The sequence below is a fragment of the Salminus brasiliensis genome, chromosome 8 (assembly GCF_030463535.1).
Source record: "Salminus brasiliensis chromosome 8, fSalBra1.hap2, whole genome shotgun sequence".
In the NCBI taxonomy this organism is placed as follows: Eukaryota; Metazoa; Chordata; class Actinopteri; order Characiformes; family Bryconidae; genus Salminus; species Salminus brasiliensis.
In genome coordinates, this window is record NC_132885.1 from 14,214,515 (window position 1) to 14,240,095 (window position 25,581).

Below are 25,581 nucleotides of genomic sequence, written 5' to 3' on the forward strand. Positions count from 1 at the left end.
CTAATGCTCTCCTGGTCACAGCCAGGGCAATTATGCACAGGCGTGCTTCAACATTTGGACCACAAGATGTCGCTGTTTTGTCAGTAATCCAGCACAGCAGAGCTGTAAGTGGGGTAAGGAGCTGAACTCTGCAGGCTCTGCGCCTCTGTTTTAGAGCTTGTATAATCCCAATACTTCTGCATGCATCTGTTGAAAACCTCATGCATCTGTTGAGATGAAGGTAAAAGGTGGCGTTTAAGGGCTTTCCTTAACTTTAATATCAGAGTCTGAGAGGCTGGCAGGCTCTTGTGCTTTATAACTTCATTATCAAAACTGCCACGCGAGCTTCAGCTTTATTAAGGCAAGCTGCGTGGTCTGGTCTGGCCCTGCAGTCCGTATTGAGTGGGATTTCTGCTCTCCATTCAGCACTGTTCAGATATGAGATGCGTGAATGCAGCTCAATGATGCGCCCAGAGTGAAGGGGAGGTGTTTGGAGGTGATGGAAGGGGGCATTTGGCACGCAGTTCCACCATCGTGTCATGACTGGAATATGTATGCTGCTGCCTCAATTAAAGAGCGAGTGTGCGGGCGGGGAGGGAAACAGAGGAGCGACTGTTGAGTGGGGCAGGACTCCGGGAGCAATGGTGGGAGTTGCAGAATGCTAAAGTCTCCGAGGGAAGCGCGACAGAAGTGATCCGGCTGCGTGGGAAAGCCACGGCGATGCGCGCAGGAGCGGGGATAAGGACGCTCGGGGACGTTTTCAGACGTTTTAGCAACACTGATGAGAGTGGACCACCGCGCAGAGGATCACGGGCGATCAGGGTGAGTGTTGACCTGCTGCTGTGAGAACTTTCGAGCTGCTTTTTTAGCAGCGGTGGGTGAAGTAGACTTAACCCACACTCAAGTCTTGGTACTTCAGTGGCATACTCCGGTAAGCAACGTGGGTAGAAGTGGTGCAAGACACACATGTGCTGAATAACAGCTATAGTGTCTTATGGACGCTTGCCTTCACTTTTTGGGGGGTCAGTTTGATGTAATATGGTAAACCTCGACGTCTGAGCTGTGACAGATCCCAGCGTAGTGATCTAGTTAAATACAACACAGCTGATGACTAATGCCCAGCTAAACTGGTTTCAGAAGGTCTGAGCTGGTTTTTGATGGCCATAGAGACTGAAAGGCTGATCTTCAAGGTTGGAAACATCCTGAGCTGGTAACCGGTGTCCCAGTTTAACAGTTTGACCAGCCTAGCCAGCATTGGACTTTTGTGTTTGATCATGTAGCTGGTCAACCTGGTCAAGCTGGTTATGCTTGGTCAGACTAGTCATGATATTGGTCATGCTAGTCAAGAGCTAAGCTTGTCAACCAGCTTAACCAGCCTGAGCCGGTCAGCAGGTTTCGTGGATTCCCTTCCTCGCCAGTTTCCACAAAATCCTTTCCATTAAAATGCCCACCTGAAGAGCAGGTGCTGCTTCCAAACTGTATCTGAGACTGTAGAGTGTAGTTGGGCGCACTGGGCACAACACAGCCGGTTGTTCTAGCTGGTCTACTTTGTGATGTGAGAAGGAGCCCTGGGTGTGTTTGAGTGTGTTCACTGTCTTTATCCCACTGTGTTGCAGTCCCAGGGTCAACCCTATGCAGCCAAGCGTTGGTATGGATGGTGATGGTCAGCAGGACAGCCCCCACAGATGCGCCCCGGACACACGGTAATGCGGGCTGTGTTCTCCCCCCCCCTCCTCTTTCCTCCTCTGCTCACTGTATATTCTGTGTAAACTCGATCTTGAATTTTGAATAGAGGGGAAAGAGGTGACGTGTTCCGTATAGGGTAGACCAGTGGTATATTTGGTAGTAGTCTTGATATTGTGTCTGCTCTAATGTTTACTTTTCCAAAACGCACAGTTTCCAACCCAGTGACGGGCTTTCCGTGCACAATCTATTCCATATGCTGTGAGGGAATGGTATTGCAATGACATAACTGATGATGGATGATGAAATAATAAGACGTATCTAGTTTAATGGGGTATGGACTAATGGGATGAAATGGAAAGAAAATACAACCAAGGAGATTCAGTTACTCTGTAATGGGCTGCAAATTCTCTTCCTCTGTCTGGAGCTCTGCAGTCAGGTTCTTTCTCTCTCTCTCTCTCTCTCTCTCTCTCTCTCTCTCTCTCTCTCTCTCTCTCTCTCTCTCTCTCTCTCTCTCTTTCTCTCTCTCTCTCACACACTATCTCTCACCCTCTGTCTCTCTTTCTCGTTTCACACTCTGTCTGTCTCTCTTTTGCGGGGCTTGTCTCGCTCTCTTGTGCTCTGTCTGTCTGTCTGTCTGTCTCTCTCTCTCCCTCTCTCTTTCTCTCTTTTTCTGTCACTTGAGACAATTTAGTTCAATTGTGTCTCTCTCTTTTTCTTTTTGTTCGTCCCTGACTTTCTCTTCTTGCCCTCCCTCTCAATTTCTTGCACTGTCTCTGTCTCTCTCTCAATTCTCGCTCACTCCATTTCTTATGCTCTGTCTCTCTCATGTGCATGCTTCCTCACTTTCTCATGCTGTCTCTCTCTATCAATATTTATTTTAATTCAGTCTCTCTCTGTCTTTCTCTCTCTGCTTCTCTCTCTTTCTGTATTACCCTGTCTCCCTCTCACTCTCTTTCTGTCCCTCTCCCTTGCATTGTCCTTCTCTCTTATGCTCGCTATATCTGTCTATTTCTCTCTCTTTCCCTTGCACTTTCTCTCTTGCTGTCTCTCTCTGTTTCTCTCCGTCTCTCTCTCTCTCACTCTCTCTCTCTCTCTCTCTCTCTGCCCCTCTTTCTCTCACTTGTGCTCTGTTTCTCTCCTTTCTGTGTGTCTCGCTCTCTCTCTATCTCTATCTCGCTCTCTTTTCTCCCCATTTCATCCAGTTTCTCAGTTTGTTTCCTCCACAGTTGCAGTTTGTGAGTGTGGTTAAGAGGGTTTACAGATAAGCTGAACACTGTGTGTGTGTTGTGTGTAAGAAATGACTCTCTGGTTGTGGTGTTGTTGTTTCTGAGATTCTAGCTGTAATTAAAGTCCCAGTTGTTGCAGGCCTTGACACAGCCTTTGACCTTTGCCTATTTCCTGCCTCACTGCAGAGCGATGGGAGATCGTGGGAAATGAACTGGAGGCAGGAATTCCTGCATTATGTAGAATTCCACTAATTCATGCTTATGCTCAGGAAATGAAGATTTAATTGCATTTGAGACCAAGTTCTAAGACATTTTTCTTATCTAATAAAAGTCATCGTCTGTTCAGAGTGAGGTGGAACCAGTTACACCAGCGTTTGTTTATAAATTTGCTCAAATCACGCAACATTGATCATATCTGTACGCTGGTTCAGCATGGTCACAGGGTGAAGCCAGTAAGCTTCAGGGTGCATTAGCTGTACTGCTGTATTGGGTATGTATTAGCGCATGGTCTGGAGTAGAGGTTCGCACTTGAGCTGCAGACTTCTGTGCCATATTAACGTCACATCTCATCTTCATAAACTTGTTATGAGTTGAGAGGTGTTGGAAATTTGTGCTCAGGTTCAGCATGCTGAGAATGATGTCAGCTGTCAACAGTCCAATAGCTGGAAGCGTTTTCTGTGAAATCTGGGAGAGGCTCTTCAACTGCCATGACTCCTTTTTTTTTTTTTTTTTTTGCTCTAGAAATACTAGACCTGCTCTTCCTATTTACATTTTATTTCATTTGATTTTTTATTAAGTTAAATTTATGAGGTGTCAGACCAGACCCATCATTAGAGTGGCACCTTGTAGACTGCATGGAAATTTGTCTACATTACATTACATTTCTCTCTCTCTCACTCTCTTGATTGGATTTAATTAGAACCTTAGAAGCGAAATGCAGAATTTAGAGCTTTGCTTAAGCGCTTCCAACAAACTGCCTGCTTTTCCTCTCAGAAATATTTGATGTTTACTGCCAGGGGCTTTTAGTGGGAGAAAGGGGTTTTGTAATACAACGTGAGGCTTAATTGCAGAGAGATGATTGTGTAATGTGGGCGCAGAGCTTTGGTTCGTCTGGCAGTGGTTTGCCCAGCCCAGGCTGTGGTGAAACTGTGTGTGTGGAAATCCAAACAGGCTCCCCATGAGCTGCCTTATTCACTCAACTCTGCAGCTGTATCAGTGCCCTGCTATACCACACCAGTGCTGATGCAGCTTGAGTGCTGAGTTTTCTAAAGTTGAGAAGGCTGATGATGAATAACTGCTCTGCTTATGGAAATCCAAACTTCAGAAGCATGGGTTTGGTAATGAATTGAAGGGTCCGGTATTCAGCGCTGCTGGAGCTGGCATTCTGTCTCTTTCGACAGCTGTCCTAGGAATGCGCCGCTCAGAAGGCCAGCTTGCGGATTTTATATTCACCTATGATGTCATTTATGCTCTTGCTTATGGATCCAGAAGATCACCATGGTCACCTTCATCTGTGAGCTACAGTTTAGACTTTATTGCAAGTCTTAGCAGATGTTTCCATTCTTTCTGTCTTTCTCACGCACACATGAGCACACGCGCACAGTCCATGGGCACAGCTGTTTTATCTAATGCACTAATGAGCTATACAGAGGTGAGGAGGAAAAATGAAGGGTGTAACATTGGGGGACAAAAAAGTTTGAAACAGTGTGTCGCAATAAGAAGCACAATCGCCAATATGACCATCTGTCTGACAGGTGTCTTTCATTTAGCCTCTTTTACTGTTAATGATCAAAATCTGGCAACTGAGTGCATCCTATCAGAGCAATGTGGGCGGAGAGGGGAAGGGGTTCATGCTATGCATGCAGTTACATTCAAACGACTGCTGTTTCAGAAGTTGCTCATAAATTATAGTTGTGATTTTTTTTTAGGGCTTTTAGGGTTGTTTAGGGCCTGTTTACATGGATGGTACAGCAGACAATAAAAAGGCTCTGTTTGGAAACTTTTATTTATCTGAGCCAAGTCAGTTTAAACACTGGAAGTGGGCAATATTTCACGATACTTAGATATTTTCACGATACACCGTACATGTCATATATTGTAACACAGAAAAAAATGCCCCAATAGTGCCAGACTTTGCTCCTGCTGTTAAAAACCTATAATACAGTATTTTTCCTTAAAGATTTGCTGCAGTACATTCAGTTAAACAGGACTAGTTATGCTCCTTAATGAATGAAGGAAAATGCATGCACTTGATTAGTATTCAAGTTGTGATGATATACACAATATACTGTGACAAATGTTTTATCATGATAGCAACACAAAATAATGTCTCATTTACCATCTCTACTGTGTCCTAAAAAGAATTGTGCAGTGGTAATTGTGCCTAATAGCCTAATAGCCTGCAGTTCAGGCCAGACAGTTAAAACGTAGTCAAAAATATATGGGAAAACCCAATGTTTACAATAAAGCTGATGTCTGCTTGCCTCCCTTTGGGATTCTATTAGTTTGTTAGCGATAAGATAGTTTTGTGTCTGTTGTAGATTGAACACAAACATTTGGAGCTTATAATATATTCCATTATTTAGTTTCATTTAAAGGTACTCTGTCTTTCCAAAATGTTTGTGGACACCCATTGCTGACACAGATGTGCAGCTACACACACAGCTTGTCTAGTCCCTGTAGAGAAGTATTGCCAATAGATTTGGACTCTCTGGATCATTCCTAATGCCAGTCATGGACTAGAGGGGTGTTCTCTGGAGTGATGGATGGTGCTCCAGACAGTACTTTTGGGATAAGTTTTAGAGCTCTTTTTTTAATACCCTTGATTTCAGATGAAACAGTGAATGGGCATGTGTCCCAATACTTTTGTCTATATAGTGTATTTATGATCCAAGTAAGTAAGAAGCTCAAGCACAGAGCTGCTGCCGTTGAATTTGAGTTCTGTAGAATGTAACTGAATACTTGTAACAGATAAGTGATCAAAATTCAAATTAAATATTCATATCCGAATTGAAAATTAACTTAGACAACCGCTGCTCTCTACCATCTCTGTGAGTTCAGCAGCATGGTGCAGTTTGGGCCCTGATTCAAACAAGCTTTCTTATATCAGAGAAGATTTAGCTGTAGATCATGACATATACTCTTCATTTACTCATGAGTTGTTTGGGAGCTTATTAATAAAACCCCTCCAAAGCTCTGCATAATGCTCACTGTGTCTGCATGTGTCATACATCTACAGTACATACCATAAGTCATGGTACCCCCACACACAAATACACCACTCCCTCTGTTTCAGCATTACCACTGAGCCTGGTACTATTTTGCTGAAGTCTGAGAGAAAACATTTCCCTGGACCGAAAAAAAAAGAGTATAGAGCATGTCTTCTCTGTTTCAGCTGGTTAGACATATTCGGTGTGTTGGTCCTGTCTAAGCGGTACAGGCTCTTTCATGGTGAATGATTTCTGGCTCAGAAAGCAGAAGTAGTGTGTGGCAGGACTCCAGTGAACAGGGGACATGTAAGGTGACTGTACTGGGTGAATGGGGTGTCTTTGGAGAGAGAAAGGAGTGTTTTCAGGGGCATAGCGGGATGTATGAGGTGAGGAGGAAAAATGAAGGGTGTAACATTGGGGGACAAAAAAGTTTGAAACAGTGTGTCGCAATAAGAAGCACAATCGCCAATATGACCATCTGTCTGACAGGTGTCTTTCATTTAGCCTCTTTTACTGTTAATGATCAAAACCTGGCAACTGAGTGCATCCTATCAGAGCAATGTGGGCGGAGAGGGGAAGGGGTTCATGCTATGCATGCAGTTACATTCAAACGACTGCTGTTTCAGAAGTTGCTCATAAATTATAGTTGTGATTTTTTTTTAGGGCTTTTAGGGTTGTTTAGGGCTGTTTACATGGATGGTACAGCAGACAATAAAAAGGCTCTGTTTGGAAACTTTTATTTATCTGAGCCAAGTCAGTTTAAACACTGGAAGTGGGCAATATTTCACGATACTTAGATATTTTCACGATACACCGTACATGTCATATATTGTAACACAGAAAAAAATGCCCCAATAGTGCCAGACTTTGCTCCTGCTGTTAAAAACCTATAATACAGTATTTTTCCTTAAAGATTTGCTGCAGTACATTCAGTTAAACAGGACTAGTTATGCTCCTTAATGAATGAAGGAAAATGCATGCACTTGATTAGTATTCAAGTTGTGATGATATACACAATATACTGTGACAAATGTTTTATCATGATAGCAACACAAAATAATGTCTCATTTACCATCTCTACTGTGTCCTAAAAAGAATTGTGCAGTGGTAATTGTGCCTAATAGCCTAATAGCCTGCAGTTCAGGCCAGACAGTTAAAACGTAGTCAAAAATATATGGGAAAACCCAATGTTTACAATAAAGCTGATGTCTGCTTGCCTCCCTTTGGGATTCTATTAGTTTGTTAGCGATAAGATAGTTTTGTGTCTGTTGTAGATTGAACACAAACATTTGGAGCTTATAATATATTCCATTATTTAGTTTCATTTAAAGGTACTCTGTCTTTCCAAAATGTTTGTGGACACCCATTGCTGACACAGATGTGCAGCTACACACACAGCTTGTCTAGTCCCTGTAGAGAAGTATTGCCAATAGATTTGGACTCTCTGGATCATTCCTAATGCCAGTCATGGACTAGAGAGGTGTTCTCTGGAGTGATGGATGGTGCTCCAGACAGTACTTTTGGGATGAGTTTTAGAGCTCTTTTTTTAATACCCTTGATTTCAGATGAAACAGTGAATGGGCATGTGTCCCAATACTTTTGTCTATATAGTGTATTTATGATCCAAGTAAGTAAGAAGCTCAAGCACAGAGCTGCTGCCGTTGAATTTGAGTTCTGTAGAATGTAACTGAATACTTGTAACAGATAAGTGATCAAAATTCAAATTAAATATTCATATCCGAATTGAAAATTAACTTAGACAACCGCTGCTCTCTACCATCTCTGTGAGTTCAGCAGCATGGTGCAGTTTGGGCCCTGATTCAAACAAGCTTTCTTATATCAGAGAAGATTTAGCTGTAGATCATGACATATACTCTTCATTTACTCATGAGTTGTTTGGGAGCTTATTAATAAAACCCCTCCAAAGCTCTGCATAATGCTCACTGTGTCTGCATGTGTCATACATCTACAGTACATACCATAAGTCATGGTACCCCCACACACAAATACACCACTCCCTCTGTTTCAGCATTACCACTGAGCCTGGTACTATTTTGCTGAAGTCTGAGAGAAAACATTTCCCTGGACCGAAAAAAAAAGAGTATAGAGCATGTCTTCTCTGTTTCAGCTGGTTAGACATATTCGGTGTGTTGGTCCTGTCTAAGCGGTACAGGCTCTTTCATGGTGAATGATTTCTGCCTCAGAAAGCAGAAGTAGTGTGTGGCAGGACTCCAGTGAACAGGGGACATGTAGGGTGACTGTACTGGGTGAATGGGGTGTCTTTGGAGAGAGAAAGGAGTGTTTTCAGGGGCATAGCGGGATGTATTCAATGAAAAGGGTGAAGGTTGAGAGATAGGAATGCACCAGTGCTGCTTTTCCTCTTACAATATCAACTCTGAACTGAGTACAGATTTAAAACCAGTGCAATGCATGTTTTGTAGTCCCATAACTGTCTGCACTATATTGTCTGTTGTTTAACACTGATTCGCAGGTAGCTGTTTTATGTCTCAGTGACCGTGTAGAAGTGTGCATGAATGTTTTTTTTTGTTTGGTTGGTTGGTTTTTGGTCTTGACCAATGCAAGAAAAACTCCTGACACCTGCCTGAATGCTCAAAAAATATATTACAAAGATGATGACTGACCACAGCATATCTTTAGCTTCACCCTACCCACCCCGAAGCTCACTTTTTGCAGGCTAATGAACACACTGATATGAAACAGACATACGGGTGTACATGCGCTTCAGATAAAGCACTGACAGGAGTATATATTTTCATAGATAAAATGCCATACAGGTGTTGTACATCATGATCTCTAACACCTTTCTAGTAGAAGTAGGGCTTTTTTTTGACATGAGACTGAAGATTTTGCTTGAGATTCTCACCCTGCCTTAAATAGTGCAGCAGATACATTTAGGCACCTTAAATACTGTAATGGAAAGCTAGTAGCTTTATATTGTGATTACACTTGTGTTTACGGTCAGTAATCACATGACACACAGTAGGCCCACAATTTAGTTTGACACCAGTTAGAAAGACGAACAAGGCTGTAAGTTGAAGTTAAAATGTTAATTGCATAAGTCAGTATAAACACCTCACATCAGACTTAAGTTAAACAATGGGACTGCTGATACACAAGTGGGTTGTTTTCCATCGCTGTAATACAGGCTAATGTCATTAATTCAATGATCTCTGGTCATTAGCATAAGCAGTAATTTAGCTTGAATGTTGATGAGCCAACCTTCAGCGATAACTGTGTTGAAAAGCCTGGTTTCTGGCCAATAAACCTTAGTAACTGCAAAGTGGCAAAAACAAATCTTAGCAACATTAGGAGAAACTGAGTGGAAAGGATTTTGTGGCTGCAGCCACCATCACAGGAACTCTTTACCTAAATGCAAGGAGCAGCTGAGCAGCGATGCTGATCCAGTGAAGAGCCAGGTTTAAGTTAAGTAGAGGCATATCCACACTTCTTCAGTTGTGGATCACAGATCACACTTTGCTGTGCAAATACAAGCTGAAGTGTTCAGTATTGCTTTAATCTCTCAGTCTGCTGCTGATCGCAATAATAGCACAAATAGGACAATCAGTATTAGCAAATATGATATGTAATAAATATTGAATTCATTTAAAACATTTGGCTGCAGAAAACCTTTACTTTAAATTTTGTTTTCAGTGAAAAGCTAAAGCAGAGAATTCATAGTGAGAAGTACCTTTTGTGCAGACACTAGAGGGTGCTTCAGAGAGAGTGCGAAATGAATGGGTTCATAAGGAGCTTTTATGCAAAATTGTAAATTGTACAATTCTATACAGATACTTGCACTCATTTTCTCAAAATGGCACAAACATTTCCACACTTGTCATGTTTTAGATGGTCTTAAACCCCAATTATAAGACATACACCTCTAACAGTGTGATGTTCATTCAAGATGTCAGCGAGTGCAAACATCAGCATTTACATTTATGGCATTTGGTTGACGCTCGTATCCAGAGCGACTTACATTTGAATCATGTTGTCCAGGTTGGCGAATGTAGCGTCAGGAGTCTTCTTGTAGTTTGGCATGCTTGCCTGGCTGGGGAATGGAACCCTAGTCTGCCATGGGGAAGGCACTCCAGGAATCTGCCACAGGCACACAGGACATGAGCCAATCGGGAACAAATAAATCTGCCTTTTAGCCCATTTAGTATGGCTTATCTGTCATTTATTTTGGGATAATGTGAGGAATAGGAAAAGGCCAACTTTTCATGAACTAGCTATATATATGGCTATAGTCCGTACAGTAACACTGAAGGTTTAAAGACAAAACTATCAAGGTGGTAGTGTCCTTGTAATATGAATACACTTGCACTGTTACAGTATTATAATGATCGCAACAGTATTGAATGTGGATCAGTCATGTCCATGTCCAACAGAGTCTTTGCTCTGCTTTTTGAAGACAAAATGCAGCACATAATGCAAGAGAAGGCATTGTGCAATGGGTTCATGGAAGGGCAGCAGCTACTGACAATGCTAGGAGTGAGGTCAGCACAAGTTTGAGTTCTTTGTGTGTGATGTATTTTTTTGGCAGCGCTACAAGAGAGCATGATCTATTGCTGTTTTATATCTGTCCAGCCAACCTAAGAGCAAGAAGCATGCATGCCAGGCCGCATATTCCTCTCCTTTTTTTTACCATGAAATAGACCGTCTCATTTCTAACGTCCTGTACACCCATTTAAATTACAAACACACTCGCACATCAAATAATGCATCAACAAAATATTTTGGTTTGGTGGGGCCACAGTATGTCATGATGATACAGGTTACATTAGGTTACATTAATCTAAATAATGTTTAGTCTGTCTAATGCTATTCTAATGCTTTGGCACAGACTAGTCCACTTCCATTTCGATGGTAATGGTAAAGTAATGATTTTTTTTTTTTGTGAAGTGCTGGAACGTATCAGAACAGCAAAGCAGTTATAAATATTATAATTACCCATGATCTCTATAATGCAATATGTGTGCATTTGAGTCCATATAATGGGGTAAGAGTGTGTTCTATGTAAATCACTGATTAAAATGGATATGTTATTTGAAACACTACAGTAATGGCACCCCAATGGTGAAAAGTAATGATACTAACAGAAATTCAAAACAATTTTAACAGTATATTTAAATATGATCAACAAGGGCTAGATTACATTGATTAGAGGTTCTGTAAGTTGGTTTTGATTAATTTTCACTAAGATTACCGTACTACACTACTACTACTACTAACAATAAAAACCTTACTACTACTACTACAAATAAAAGCCCTACAACTCCTACTACCACTAATAATGTTAATAATAATGCTAATGATACATTTTAATTTAGGTATAAACATGACTTTCAAATTCTAAGGGACTATAAATAAAAAAAAAACAAATAACAATAGAACAAATATGCATATTTAATGGAATAAACATGCTGTATTCAAGTGGAGGGGTCACAGAAATTACAGAAAAGTTTTTTTTGTCTTAAAATCTTGCAAAGACTGCAGAAGGTGAAGCTGTAGAAAAACAGATTTTCCAGAATGTGGTGCATATTTGCTAAAGGTATGAGCTTTAGTGGATGAAATATGTAAATATGGGGTGTCAAATAAAATGCCAGAGGAAGAGAGCAGAGTATTTCTGCCTGAGAGTAATCGTGAAGAAGGCCAGAGAGACATGAAGGGGTTAAATCATGAAGTTCCTTAAAAGTGAGTCCTAAAATGTATTCTTTGTTTATCTGAACTACCTGAACTTTTGTTGAAATTTAACTGGTTATCCGGCAAAAAAGTCAACTGGCTGAAACTACTTTTCAGTGTTTCACCTAAGCCAGAAAAACAAGACTAACAATTTATTAAATTAGCCTAAACACAAGACTGTTAGTATTTGCACATTAGTTATTCCGATAACAGTCTATGTTTTGTGACCTATCTCGGTGCTTGCCATCTAACTCTGCACAACTGTATTTGAACTAGGGGTGTAGCTGTAGTTATGGTGGAGATAATGAAAGAGTTGCTTATATAAGTTTTTCATTTCCTATCTGCATTCTCCAAATTCTCCAAACAAAAAACTAATATGAAGGTTGTTCTGATTCCTTAGGTGGTGTAAATGGAAGTTGTCCTAACAGAAAAAATTGTTCTCATCTGCAGTGAAATATGATCAGAAATTATATTTGATTCTGCTCTTTTCAGACCTTTGGGTAGTTTGGGGTAAGCACATTTAAATAGCTGTCTCTTCAGAGTAAAGTGCAGTGGGGACAGCCCTTCTTACTGAAGTGTGGAATTGTTGGCTGCTCTGTGACTGTTTTTTTGGAAGCTACTAGGCATGTGATTCCCTACTAGCTGGTGTGTCTCTGGCAAGTATCTCTGCAAAGACAATGCATCTTTGTCTGTGAAGAAAGGATGCTGTGTAATGGCTGTAATTATGACTCCAGGGGAAACGCTGTTTTCTGCACTCGCTTCTATGTAAACGTTGGCTCTTCACTCACATCCTTCATGCTCACATGGGCCTGCACACCTCCACAGACAGACAGATCCAGCCATTGGAAGGATTTGATTTTGTCTAGAGATGTTGGTGCTTCTAATTCCAGTTTGCTTATCTTATAAATAGTACATGATATTCTTGTAAACTTGCAATTGGAACCAGCTCCACATTGCCTCCTTATCTAAATGCTTGGCAGATGTTGTGACCAGCATTTAGAGAAAGTGAGTGTGTGTATGTCTGTTAGGGAGGAAAGAAGAGGTTCAGATGGCCTTGGCTAGCTGTGTCAGTATCTGTGTATGTGCTGGGAATTTTGTGCTCAGGATGTTTTGGGCCCAGGAGAAGCTGAGGGTGAATGGCAGGGTGGGCGTTCATCAGGGAGTACACTGACCTTCTCTTTGACCTGTGCAGGATGCAGACATTTTTTGGGGTTGCAGAGGGATCACTCATGGTGATGCTCTTCTCCCTTCTATAGCTGTATGGCTCTACTAAACTCTGTTTACTCCTTAACCTTTATGTTAGAAAAGCATCAGCATTTATTATAAATGTACTATGGCCCTCTAAAAGTTAATGACCCTCCATCTCTGCATCATTATGGCTAATGTTTTCCCCACGTTTTTACTGTGGTATTTAGAGGCCGAAATGGACCGATTTATATCACAGAGCCGTTATAGGAGAGAAGATAAGTGTTTCGTGATCTCTCTGAGATGGTTATCTACCCTCTGTAGGAGGGTGAGAAAGTACTGGCAGAAGGGTTTGGGATCAGCAGAGGGGTGCAGTGTGGGAAAAAAAAACATTTTGTTTAGCTTGAAATAATGGGGGATGCACAGAGGAAATGGGGAGTTCACATACAACATTGCTCCCCTGTACCACCCCCCCCCCCCTCTCTCTCTGGAATAATGGCCTTCCCAGACCTTCTCTAAGCAGGCTGTGTTTACTGTTAGCGACCTCTCTTACCATATTACCAGCTGTGGCCCTGGCTCTGGGCTTTGTCGTTCCGTCGGGAATACCCCTCTCTTCACCTCCCACCCTCTGCTGCCTCGCTGCTGCCCGTCAAACATCCTCCCCTATAACAACCCTTCCTGAAGCCCAAGCTCCGCCCCCTGTAACCTCAATGCACTGAAACATGCTTTAACATCTATTTTTTTTTTCCCCCAAACCCCTCATCAAATGCCTCACTCCAAATGCAGCGGTACATTTAAAGGCCAGGAGAATGACATTTCTAGTCCTACTGTTGATTTAACTCACAGTCCTGTTTTGCAACCTCAGTCAGTATAATGCTTTCATTCATGGCTGTCACACCTTTCAAGCACTTCTGTGGAGAGATCCTGTCAGCGGAGTGCGTTTTTAGCATTCCCCCTGTTTTTATAAGGGCAAAGGAAACCTGGCAAGATCAACAAAGTAGAGGGGGATGGAAACTAAGGAACAACAACAAAAAAAAAATCTCACCATGTAGCTATGCTTTTCTACTGCCTGTGCTCTACAGTGTGTGAGAGCCATGGCTGTGATCTCAAGGTCACCTCTTCCTGCCTTTATGCCATTGCAGTAGAATGTAGCCCACTGAATAAAACTTTCCACAGAGCAAACAATGATTCAGAAATCCAAATATCTCTCTCTGTAAAGTTTGTTAAATAGGGGGAGTTTTTTTTTTGTATGCTCCAGTGGGATTATAGGTCATGTTTGAACATGTGGGCAGTGCATGACTCTATCAGGGTGTAATATCCTTTTAAAGGATAAGAGTGGAATTTTTGTTTCTCTTAATCAACTAATTTAGTGGAAAGCAGAACCCTTCCTGTCCTAACTTTCAGTTTTCTCTTTAAAGACACAGTGTTTTTTTTCAGAGAATGTATTGATAATTTCATTGTCATATTGATATCTTCTAGGACTTTCTATGCCTGTGAAATAGAACAAAATCATAATAATAATAATAATACTAGTTTTATTTATATGATAATATAATGAACATTGTTTAAGGCCAATTATTTATGCAATACGAGTGTTTTGCTTGTTAAAACACAATATAAAATTAAAAACACAAAAATAAATACAGTAAAAATATTTTTTGAAGAAAGTAGTTGATACCATGTGAGCTAGTTTGAAGGAGAATGCTTGATTCCAGATTTTTCCTGAACACCCCCAGCCAGTGCATGGATTTGTTAAATTCCACACACATTCGCAGTATGGTAAATGAAGCCAATTCACAGTAATTAGGCTTTGACGTAGGCCGAAGTGTGTTTTCTGTAGAGGAAACCACAAATATGTATTGACCAGTGGTGCCCCCTTTCGCATAAGACTGTATATAGACTGATCAACCGTAAATGTGTAACCACCTGTGTAGGTTCTTCTTGTGCTGCCAAAACAGTTCTGACATGTCGAGTCTTGAACTCCATTAGAGAGCCAGCATGAACTTTTTCAGCAATTTGTACTCCAGTAGCATGTCTGTGGAATTGGATCAGACAGACTATGAGTCTTGGAAGACCATGACCCTGTCTTCGGTTCAGTGGTTGCATTTTTCATAGGTACTGACCACTGCATAATGGGAACACTTCACAAGACCTGCTGTTAAGGAGATGTTCTGACCTTGTCAGCTAGACATCATGATCCTTACACTTCCAACACATCAGCTTCAACAACTGACTGTTCACTTGCTGCTGAATATCTGTATCCCACCACCTTGACAGATGCCACTGTAAAGCAATAATCAATGTTGTTTATATCACTGGCTGATATATATAGTCCATCTGTCATGATCTGTTGACTTAGTGTAAAGGTTTGAGAAGTCTGAGTATATATAGAGTGTTGCATTGTGAACATTTCCTAACATCGATTGTAAACAAGCCATAGTCCTAACAAGCTAATTAAGGTCCGAGACATGGGTAAAAAGCTATCTGCAAGCTTGAATTTCTTGGGGTGCCCAAACTTTCCTATTTCTCACACTACAATTGTCCAAAACAAAAATAATACACCAATTTTGCTTTTATCTTTAACTTTACGCCGAGGAGTTAATTCTCTACTCACTTAACTATTCACAGTAAAAGATATGACCAGTGGTTCCCAAACTTTTGCATAAAAGCTCTCTTATTCTTTACAGAGTAAAGAAGAGTGGGTGTTTCTGAATTACTCCCAGACATTAGGTCTTCTGGCCAAACTGAGATTGTTTTGCAAAAAGTACAGTACAGCACAGCACACTGTGAGAATGTTGTGAATGGTTTCAGTAGTTAAGTGCAAACTGGTGGCAGAGTGGCTGTTTGTTCTCAGAACGTTCATCGCTTTAACCCTCAGTATGTCAGCAGTCCATCCATCTGCACACCAAATGAACTACAGACAGCTGGGACAGCCTTACTTGTTTTATCCCATCAACCTGAGCAGATCACAGATGTAGCACTCTTAACCCTCACCCAAATCTCTGCTAAGCTTGAAGAGGCCGGATCTGGGATTGGGGCCTGAACCTGGACAGAATATGGAAAAAAACAGCTAATTAAAGAAAACACTTGCAGAACATATAGAAAATGGCACTGTGATATAACACAGCGTCCGACGGATCTGCAAAATACTGGTGATGGACACCAAGGGCGGTGCTAAAGGCTGCTGGGGTCATTCTAGGTGTAAAAAGTAGTCATTTAGTCCCATTGTGTCTATAGAAGGTATGAACAACTGATCCTACAAAAGCAGTACATTACGTTTACATTAATTTAGATTTAGTATACAGTTACTTTCAAAAATAGCAAAAAACAAAACTGTGATGCAAATATTTAAAATGTCCAAAATGGCAACTTTCCAGGAAAAGGAAAAAAAACTCCAGTGGGAGTCAATTTAAAGCACTATTATTCAAAGCATTTCTCAAACATTTCTATTGATCCATTTATCATGAAATTCTGACAACTGACAGATTCACATTATGTCAACAAGTGAAAACTGACAAAAATGTATCAAGTGAGACAGCAATGATCTGTAAATATACACAATACGTATCACAGGTTCAGACACACCTTGTTGAATATGTGCTGATATTATCTTAAAAACACTTGATCCAAATGCTAGGGTAACCATATTTTTGTTTTCAAAAAAGGGGGACACTGGGGACACATTGGTATCCACTGTAGTTGGGATGTCGTGGCTTGGGGGTGTCAAGTAGGCCTAAGTTGTACTTTGAACTGAAAGGAGATGATTTGGTCATATATCCTATTAAGGCTATTTATTGGTCTTGCTAAATGGGTTAATGTTTGTGAATGAATGTCCTACAACTGGCATTTGTCCCCAGTGTCTAGTGTTTTGCTTTTGACTGCCACTATATATCCTGGATAATATAATATCATCTTGTAGATGATCTACAAATGTATACTGAACAACTGTGTGAGGAAATACTGTTGAAATGCAGGGTGAGGTTTGGATTGTAAATATTAGATTTGTGTGAACACAAGTTAAAGGTAACTACAAAGCATGCAAGATGCTTTATCTAAATTACATATGATCCAATATAAATGCAGCACAAGTTGTTTCCTCCATTGTAAATGCCTTTTAATCAAGGAACACTGACTTATCTTTGTAAGCTTGTTAACACATCAATTCACAGGAACTGTCTTTTAGAGTATCGGCCATCGACACTCAGTGGAATGACTCAATCAGTGGTCGTTGTCTATGGAAGAATATGTGTTTCAGTGACAACTCTTAAGTTGACCATATAGATTAATCAAAACAATCAAGATTACAAACTAGAGACAATGTGAAGTCTTCTCATCACACGATCGCGCCCCCCCCCCCCCGAGGCCTAACATGCCTGTGCAGGAATTTGAGCTCATGCTTTGGTGTTATCATGCTGCTGCAGCGAAGCTAAAGAGCACAGCTTTTCTTAGTGTGACTGAGGCTGTTTCAGTTTTTTCAGGTGCAGATCAATCTGTCAGTTTCAGGCATGACTCTCACACACACACACACACAGAGACACACACACACACAGAAAGGAGCAAAACAAACAGTTATAAACGATGAAGATAAAAGCTGATTGAATCAGTTTAAACTTCGCATAGTTTCATCAGCTGACCTCGTGGCTTCAGAGATAAGTGTGTTAATGCCGGGAGGGCCACTCTGTACTCTCTCATCAGCCAGCCCACATGCTCAGAGCCCTCCGCAGAGCATAAGCTGATTACTAGTCTGCTTACAATTGGCCGGAGCTGTAAGACCAGGACACACACATACACACCCACGCGGCTCTACGGCAGTTGAGGGGTTTTCTATGACAGCTGGCTGGAGGGAAAGAGAGGTATGCGAAGCCAGACTTTCTGATGTCACAGGTCTGGGCGTGGCATTAAGGTAGTCTTGGTGTGTGCAGGCATTGAGGCATTGTGAAGCTGACTCTTTGTGACATTCTGTCTTGGATCTATGGGCTACTTGGATCCCAGCTCTGGAAACAGGGAAATATAAGGCAGCAGTACAGGAGGTAAGAAAACCAACTGGGAGGGAAAACAGGGATCAGATGGTACAGTGTACACTACCTGTTGGGCAGGTAACTGAGAAAGTGAAGCTCTACAATGTTGAGTGACTAGAGGAGGGTGTGTGTGTATGTAAGCTGTCAGATCATTTATGATATGTCTGAATGACTCTGGGTGCTTTGCCTAGAGGGTGCCCCCCTTTGTCATTCTAGTAACATTGGATTAAAAGACACATAGCATGTTTCAGGTGGTGCATTGCTTTCTATTCTACACCCATGTTGGTCAGTTTACCATTCTGCTGCTCTGTAGGCCTTATCAAAGCATGCTTTCTTATTGTTTCCTCTCAGTTGGGAAGGAATTGATTCATTCCTTTGTGAAGTGCTATGTATTGTTGAGCTGTTCCTAAAATACAGTGGGTGTAGTCCAGTAGGGAGCAGGACGGTGCTTTGGCACATTGTTCAGAGTGTAGAACGTAAACCCACCTTTTCCCAGCAAAAACAGTGGGCTGTCTGGACACTTTTACAGGAGCACCGCACCAAGCAGCCCTTTTTCAGCCTGGAGCCCATGTGCGGTTGTTGGGTCATGACCTCAGCTAAGCCGCAAGTTAGCAATAAACTCGACCCTCGTTAGCCTTAGATCACTTCTTCATGAACTGACCCAACACTGATATCTTTTTGAGATGTTGTGTATACTTAGTGTGAGTGATTGTCTTTACCTAGTGATAATGGAATTCCATACAGGCCTTCCATAATCTTCTTTCTGGTGAAATCTCCAGCATGTACCAGCTGTAATAATGAGGACTGGAATGCATGGAATCCGCACGACCCTCGTGGCTCATTTCTCTCTGCCTCCCCACTATGTTTGCCAACACATCTAACCTCATATAACTTTTTTTTTTTCCAACTCTGTTGCTTGGCTTCTATTGCAAGTGTTTCCAGTAACGTTTGTTTATGCAAGGTTTAGGAGCGCAAGGTTTCTTTGCTGAGTAAGTAGGAAAAACATCAATCAGGCTCCAGTAGTCACTCCTCTGCCTCCCTCAAGCCCCACACACTTTTTAATAATGTCGGAAATGGGCGTGTGTGACTGTTACACTTGGCTAGTGGCTTAAAAATCAGACCGAACTTATTGGGTGCACGCTTCAGTTCTCAAATAGAGGAAGTAATTTAACCTGCTGAGGTAAGGTAGTGGGGCTTTCTCTTCTTCCTGTTGAATGGAACTGTTAAGAGTGTTTTCAGGAACAAGTGGGAACATGATAATCTTCATGTGCCATAGCAGCTTTTCGCAGGTGAGCAGCCGAGCCTACTGCAGGTCAAAATGCAGTAGAGTAAGCAGTAGTGTTTTGGTTGTATGGTTCTCTGTATGGTGTTCTATAGACCAGGGGTTTGTAAATGTTTTCACGCCATTTTTATAGACTAATCCACCAAATAGTGGAAATTACGCATAGTTCGAATGAATTTGATGACTTATTTAATGACTTACTTTCATTACTTCATGTATTTCTTCACCCTTTCAAAGACTTATTGACTCTAGCTAAGCATTCATTGCCCTTTTCCCCCTCACATGAATAGCATCTTTGTTCTCCGTCTCAGGTTCTCTGATACTACAACGTATTTGAAGTAGATCAGTAAAGAACCCCTTACTCCGGCTGGTATTCCAGCTATTTGAAAAATGGCAGTGTATACAAGTGTTTTGTTGGGTTCCATGCTCTCTCTACATGGACTTGCAATGTAACTTGTTCTGCTTCAGCAGCTTCCATTTGTAGAATTGACCTAGGCGTAAACCTTTAGAAGGAATTCTGCGCTCTTTAATATCATGTGCTCTTCACGGCTGCTTGCCCGGCTGCTGGTTTCAGGCCTCTTCGGCACACAAACCATCTGCAGCTGTGCTGCATACCTCTCACAGCGCCAGGTGTTCCCCAAACAAAGTGGGTGATGTGCTTACGGCATCTGTTACCATGTGTTCCTGTGGCAGAAGTGCCATACCGGGATGGTGCGGGGACAGTCCGTCAATGCCATTAAGGACTCAAACATTCTTGGGGGCAGTATTAGTGTCCTAACTGTACTGGATCAGTATGATTTCTTGAATTGCACACAGTAGTTCAGAATTGCCCCTGACTGAGGCAAAAACCCCAATATCCCATCTAACCAATGCATAGACTGGTCCACTAAAAAGAGCGGGACAGTTATTTTCAGTTGTAAGGCAGTATGTTCTGTTTTCTTTCAAGCTGTGTTCCTGCTTTTGTAATTTCTTGCTAAGTTAGGTGTGTCGCTTATGAATGAACATGCTGTGATCAGACCTCTGTGTCAGCCAGGTTTTGGGGGAGGAGGCCTCTTGCAGGTCAGGCTGGAACATGTCGGACGTTGAAAAGCACAGTGCCACTATCTGTAAACAGGGCTTTGTTTGAGGCACCGCATCACGTGTGCGCCGTGTTTACACGCCTGTCTGAATATTACAGCCAGAGGGGTAAACAGAGCTCTTCACCAAACAAACTGCACTCACTGCACTACACTCTGTAGTCGGTACAGTCATTCGGAGGTGTTTTTTCAGAAGTCGTCTGGATCACTTGTTTCGGTCAAAAGCTTCCGTTTCCGTTTCATAAAGACAATGAAAGAACTGCATAGTCATTCTTTAAAGGTTGTAGACTGGTGCACACACTCACCCCAAACGGTATTAGCTAATTTGGCATGAAGTAGGGGTGAGGATTTGTAGAACCTTGAAATATGGACTTTGGACTTTTTTGTGCAAACCTCTGTTTGAATATGCGTCTACTGTCATTTGCATGTTTTCAGCCAATCCAAGACTTTTCTGAACAAGGACAGGTTTGCTTGCTGAAAGCCATTTGCTGAATATTTTTGATAAAAACATTTTACATGTGCTTTAATAAACAATAAAATACCATTAGATTAGAGTTTTAAAATGAAAAAAGAACAGACATTTCTGTCCTGTTCTTTACAAAAGTCCATTAGAGTTAATTTATTCATTCATTCATTCATTCGTCTGTCTTGTTACATCTCTCTAAGATTGCTCTGCCTTTTTCATGATGAGAGAATCAAATCATATTTCCATATTTCCATAAAACAAGGACAGTTTTGGTGTTACTATCATAATGATTACTGTACAAAAGCCTTCTGAACTAGCTAGCTAATGAACTAATCACCACAGTCGCCACAGAGAACCCTTGCTATTGCCTGGACACATTCCCCTGGCTATTTCTTTAAAACTGTCTCTCTTGCATATCCAGTGCTGACTGCAGGGTTTCACTGTGTCACAGGGATAGATTGTGTACTAAATAATACACAGATATGTCTGTATACCAGTGGTGGTGCCACACCTTCAAACGTGGTGGGGCAAACCAATTTTCTCAGACTGGTGAAAGACAACTGAATGGTTGACTGATTGCAACTAACTTTCAGAGCTATACACAGTACTACAACATACAGCATTTGCCCTAATAAATAAATACATACAATAAAACTGTATGTTCGAATAAACATTTTTATAAACAAGGTCAGTGTGCTGTGCCTGCTAACATCTTTGAAAAATATCAAAACCCAGTGGAAAGGTATCAGAAAGCAGTACTGCAGTTTCACACAGGTTACAAACTACACATCAGATTTAATAGGTTGAATGAGTTCTCTCTAAAGGGAGCTTTCAGGTAGTTTGGAGCTGTCTGTTTGGTTTGAACCAGACCCCACTTTGGATGAACAGGTGTTTATATAGTATACTATATAAATATAGTACTATACTTTATATAGTCCTTCTATATAGGCCATAGAGTGCAAATAATGTTTTTTTGTATATAATTAAATTTTAGGTGTAACAGGGTTGTAAATGTGTTTGGTGTAAAAGATTTGAATGATGACTGGGAATGCACTTGCATTGGAATTGTGGTCCGATATAGTATCCAATTATATTCAATGTCCATAAATACAAATTCATACAATGTAGAAATTGGGACTAAGTGTATCTAAATAAGCACTAAGGGAAAATGCAATATTGATTCATTTATTTTAGTGCAGCAGCAAAAATGAATGTCAGAAATGTCAGTCTAATATTTTGCTTGCAATAAACGTGTTGTCAAATATCAGTCAAATCTACACTTCTGTCCAGTTCTGATACTGATATGACTGCCTAATTTATTACTACTGAGTCCACTAGAAGGTGGATGCATCACATGGCATCCAATGTTTGTTGCCAACACACTCATGTATACAGTGCATTATTGACACTGATCACAAGGAGCATGGCTCCATGTCTTTCAAATAAATGAAGAAACATCTCCGCCTCAGTCAGAAGCAAGTTTGTCCTTCAGCATGCTCAACGCTGTTATTTCACCAAGAGCAGTAGCTAAAGTCGCCCCACCACCTTAATTAGTCTCTGCTTGTAGACTGGACTGCTTAAAAATAGATGTGTGGAAAAGGAGCAGATGTGCAGTGCTTAAACACACTAATGGGAACTCTTTAGTTTCATATCTTGGATATTTGAAGGTTAAAGTGTGCCTACTGGCCTTCTGATTTACCCTTACAAAAACAAGAGTGTGTTTACTTTGGCTTTTTCCTTTCACAGCTGTAGTCAAGTCAAAGATAGCACACAGTCCAAATGTATACACGTTTCAGGGGCATTCTGTCCTGAGCAGAAGGATGTTTATTCTTCAGGGATGGATTATGGCTGAGGCTCCACAGGGAACCCACTAAGTTGAATGGAAATCAAGTAATTAGTACAAAATGGAGTTAGGAGTGCACTTGAGGGGTATTAGACAAATGCAGATTGGTTTATGGGATTTTGTTTGCTCCAGCTGTACACCACAAAATACTCACTTTGATTGCATTGATATACAGTCTTTTTGTCCCTGTTTTTGGCAGGGTAGTAATGTTTGGATTATTCAAATCTTCTGGTCCTCATCGCCTAATATAGCCTCAGATGTTCTCGACCCCTCACCTAAATATTACAGCAGCACATGGCATGTTTTTTTCCACAGTGTGATGCAATAGAGCTAGGTCCTAATGAGGCCCCAGTTGCTAAATTGTGCCAAATTGCCTTGTCACGTCCAGCAGAATGCCGGAACGATGACCCTTTCCCTCCTTCAGCTGAGCTTAGTGAGATCAGCATGGGTCTCGTCCTCGTCCTGCTTTCATCTAGGGCTCTCTCCCTCCCCTCCTTCATCCGACTGAATAAATCGCTACATTTGAGTGTCTTGTGACTTCTGAGTAAAGTGGATCCAAGCTCACTCATTTAATAGCTGCTGGCTTTGAGTCTGAAATAAAGGATAGCTTTCAGCCCATTTCATGCAGAGTTTGGTCTGATTAGGGTGTTTGCCATGATAACGCAAACAGTTCCACTTCAATTACCATAAAGATCCAGAGATATGAAACTAGATTTGATGGACAATGTTTGGAATTATTTTGCATGCATGTGTACAAATAGTAGAAGCAATATTTGCACATTTCAGTTTCGTATTACTGTACAGTTGTGTGCAAAGGCTTGGGAAGTGGAAAAAAATATGTATCCTCTACAGAGAGCATAATTTATGAAGTTAAAAGTTAAAATAAACAATGTAAACAATGCTTTCTATCATGTTTCTGTCAAGTGTTATATTCATCAAATGAATCCCTTAAATCGCCTATGCAATTATTACAAACTATTATTTCCAAAGAATAGCCTCACCAGTTTGTACAGAAGTCTAATAATATCCCTAAAGAATAATATGTGTGTAATAAGCCTTGCTGCGTTGAGGAGTTAATACAAATGCTCTGAATTGTAAAGTTTAACCCTTATTAACCTAATGATTCAGTTATTTCCTCTAAAGGGAGTGCCACAGGGTTCTATTTTAGGGCCGTTGAAAGTGATGCAAGTTGTGATATTAATAGTGTGGGTCTACATATAAGATTTAAAGGTTTTAAGGGGTTATGGATGTTTTACTGGAGTGTGTCTTTTTCACTTGGAAAACTGCATTTTGTGATGGATAAACTCTGCACAGAAAAAACACTGCACTTTATGGTTCTGGTCTTAGCTGTCCCATGTGATGTCCATGGGTGGGAGTGCAGCTCATTTAGGCATGAACAAGCAGATATTTAACAAAGCAAAGCATTGCATACTGTTGAACTAGTTTACAGCGTCAGAACTGAGGTTATAATCAGAGTACTGGTCTTAACTCAAACATAGTTCTTTACGGACCGTTTTGAGGAGCTGTGACGATATTGTGTGTGACGTATTCCCATTGTTGCTTCCAAATTACAGTTAAGTGTTGTAGGCTGGGTGTCCATTTGATCACTATCATTTGCTGGAAATGGAGGCCAACAAAAGCCCAGTCCAGTGCTGAACCACAACATCTGCATGATGCATGATGATGTAAAACATAGTTACATTGGACAGATGGTTAGATTTGGCCAATATTTTAAACTGATGTTTGATGACGTTACAATAGGAATTTTTGATTTCTACTGCAAAATTGCTGCTGCTACTGAGCTTTCATGGACAGTGGTGAAATGTTTATGTAACAGTATCTGCGTTGGCATTAGGAAATGTGCATGGAAAATACTGGTATTTCCATATCAGCGCATCCCTAAACGTGTTAAATTAGGCATAACCATTTCTGCTCTCAAAAATACAGGAACCGCACCAGCAGTGTGACTTTCCGAAGCTGTTGGCTCAGTACTGTCCTACCTGTTTTTAAAGTGAGACCTTTCGCTCTTGTTTTGTAGGAGGTCATCTAAAAGCAAGGCTCCCCCTCCTCCACCAGTCCTGCATGGTGTGTGTGTGTCGCCTCACACAGCTATGGAGCAGAAGGAGAATCCGTTGGAACAGGAGCTGCTGCTGACGGTAGTGCTGCCTGAGGGAGTGGAGAAGGCCACGGTTGTGCATGGCAGGTGAGACTGCTGAGCAGAGCCCAAGGACTGCTGAGATATTTTACATCTTACAGAATAAGGGTTCTAAAGTACTGAAAAAGGGTTCTTTCACTCCTAACAAGACTTTTGACCATTTTAACCATTTTGCTGCTATGTCTTAGTACTCTTTCGGTCACACCAAAAGAAGCAGTCTAATCAGGCTGCATAGCGACGTCACCAAAGAAGTCTTGCCCCTCACAATTGCTTTTTCATTTCTTCATGGAAAAAAATTATAATTACAAAAATTAACATTTTAAACAAACTCAGATCTGGAGGCTTTATTTTCTGTCACTTTCATGGTGCTGTTTTTTTTCCTCCATTTTCCCCTGTATTGTATGTGTGCAGAGAACTGTGTGTAACCAAGAGCCAGGAAGGATACATCAGTTACATCCTCCAAATCGCTCTAAATGTAGGCCAAATATCTGGGCTGTATATGAAAGATCCTTTGACGTAGAGGCAGAGAAATGCAGCCTATCTCGGCCGCAGCCTAGGCCTTGGAACGCAGCAAATTGTGTGAGTGTAGTGCTTTGTGACAGGGAGATTCTGTAGTGCTGCATAGCTGCCTAAATAGGCTACCCCAATTTCTAACGCTGTGTTGTTTGTGCATACTTTTCAAAAGTATGCAGAGAAACAGATGCTGATGCTGTATCGCATGGGATTAGTACCAATTGGGTACTTTAATGAGGT

The 25,581-nt window shown here is 41.2% G+C and overlaps 1 protein-coding gene across 4 annotated transcripts in view; it reads left to right on the forward strand.

Moving 5' to 3' along the window:
• The first annotated feature begins 569 nt into the window (after window positions 1-569).
• The window catches only part of cobll1b (cordon-bleu WH2 repeat protein-like 1b), a 43,448-nt gene continuing 18,436 nt past the window's right edge, over window positions 570-25,581 (forward strand). For 2 of the 4 annotated variants that reach the window (XM_072685716.1, XM_072685717.1), the window contains exons 1-3: window positions 572-801; window positions 1,596-1,682; window positions 24,712-24,876. In XM_072685716.1, the coding sequence (XP_072541817.1) occupies window positions 761-801; window positions 1,596-1,682; window positions 24,712-24,876 (293 nt within the window). In that variant the 5' untranslated portion in view covers window positions 572-760. Of the gene's footprint in view, window positions 802-1,595; window positions 1,683-17,967; window positions 18,019-24,711; window positions 24,877-25,581 lie in introns of those variants that run through there. The other 2 variants (XM_072685718.1, XM_072685719.1) reach the window with 2 other exon arrangements.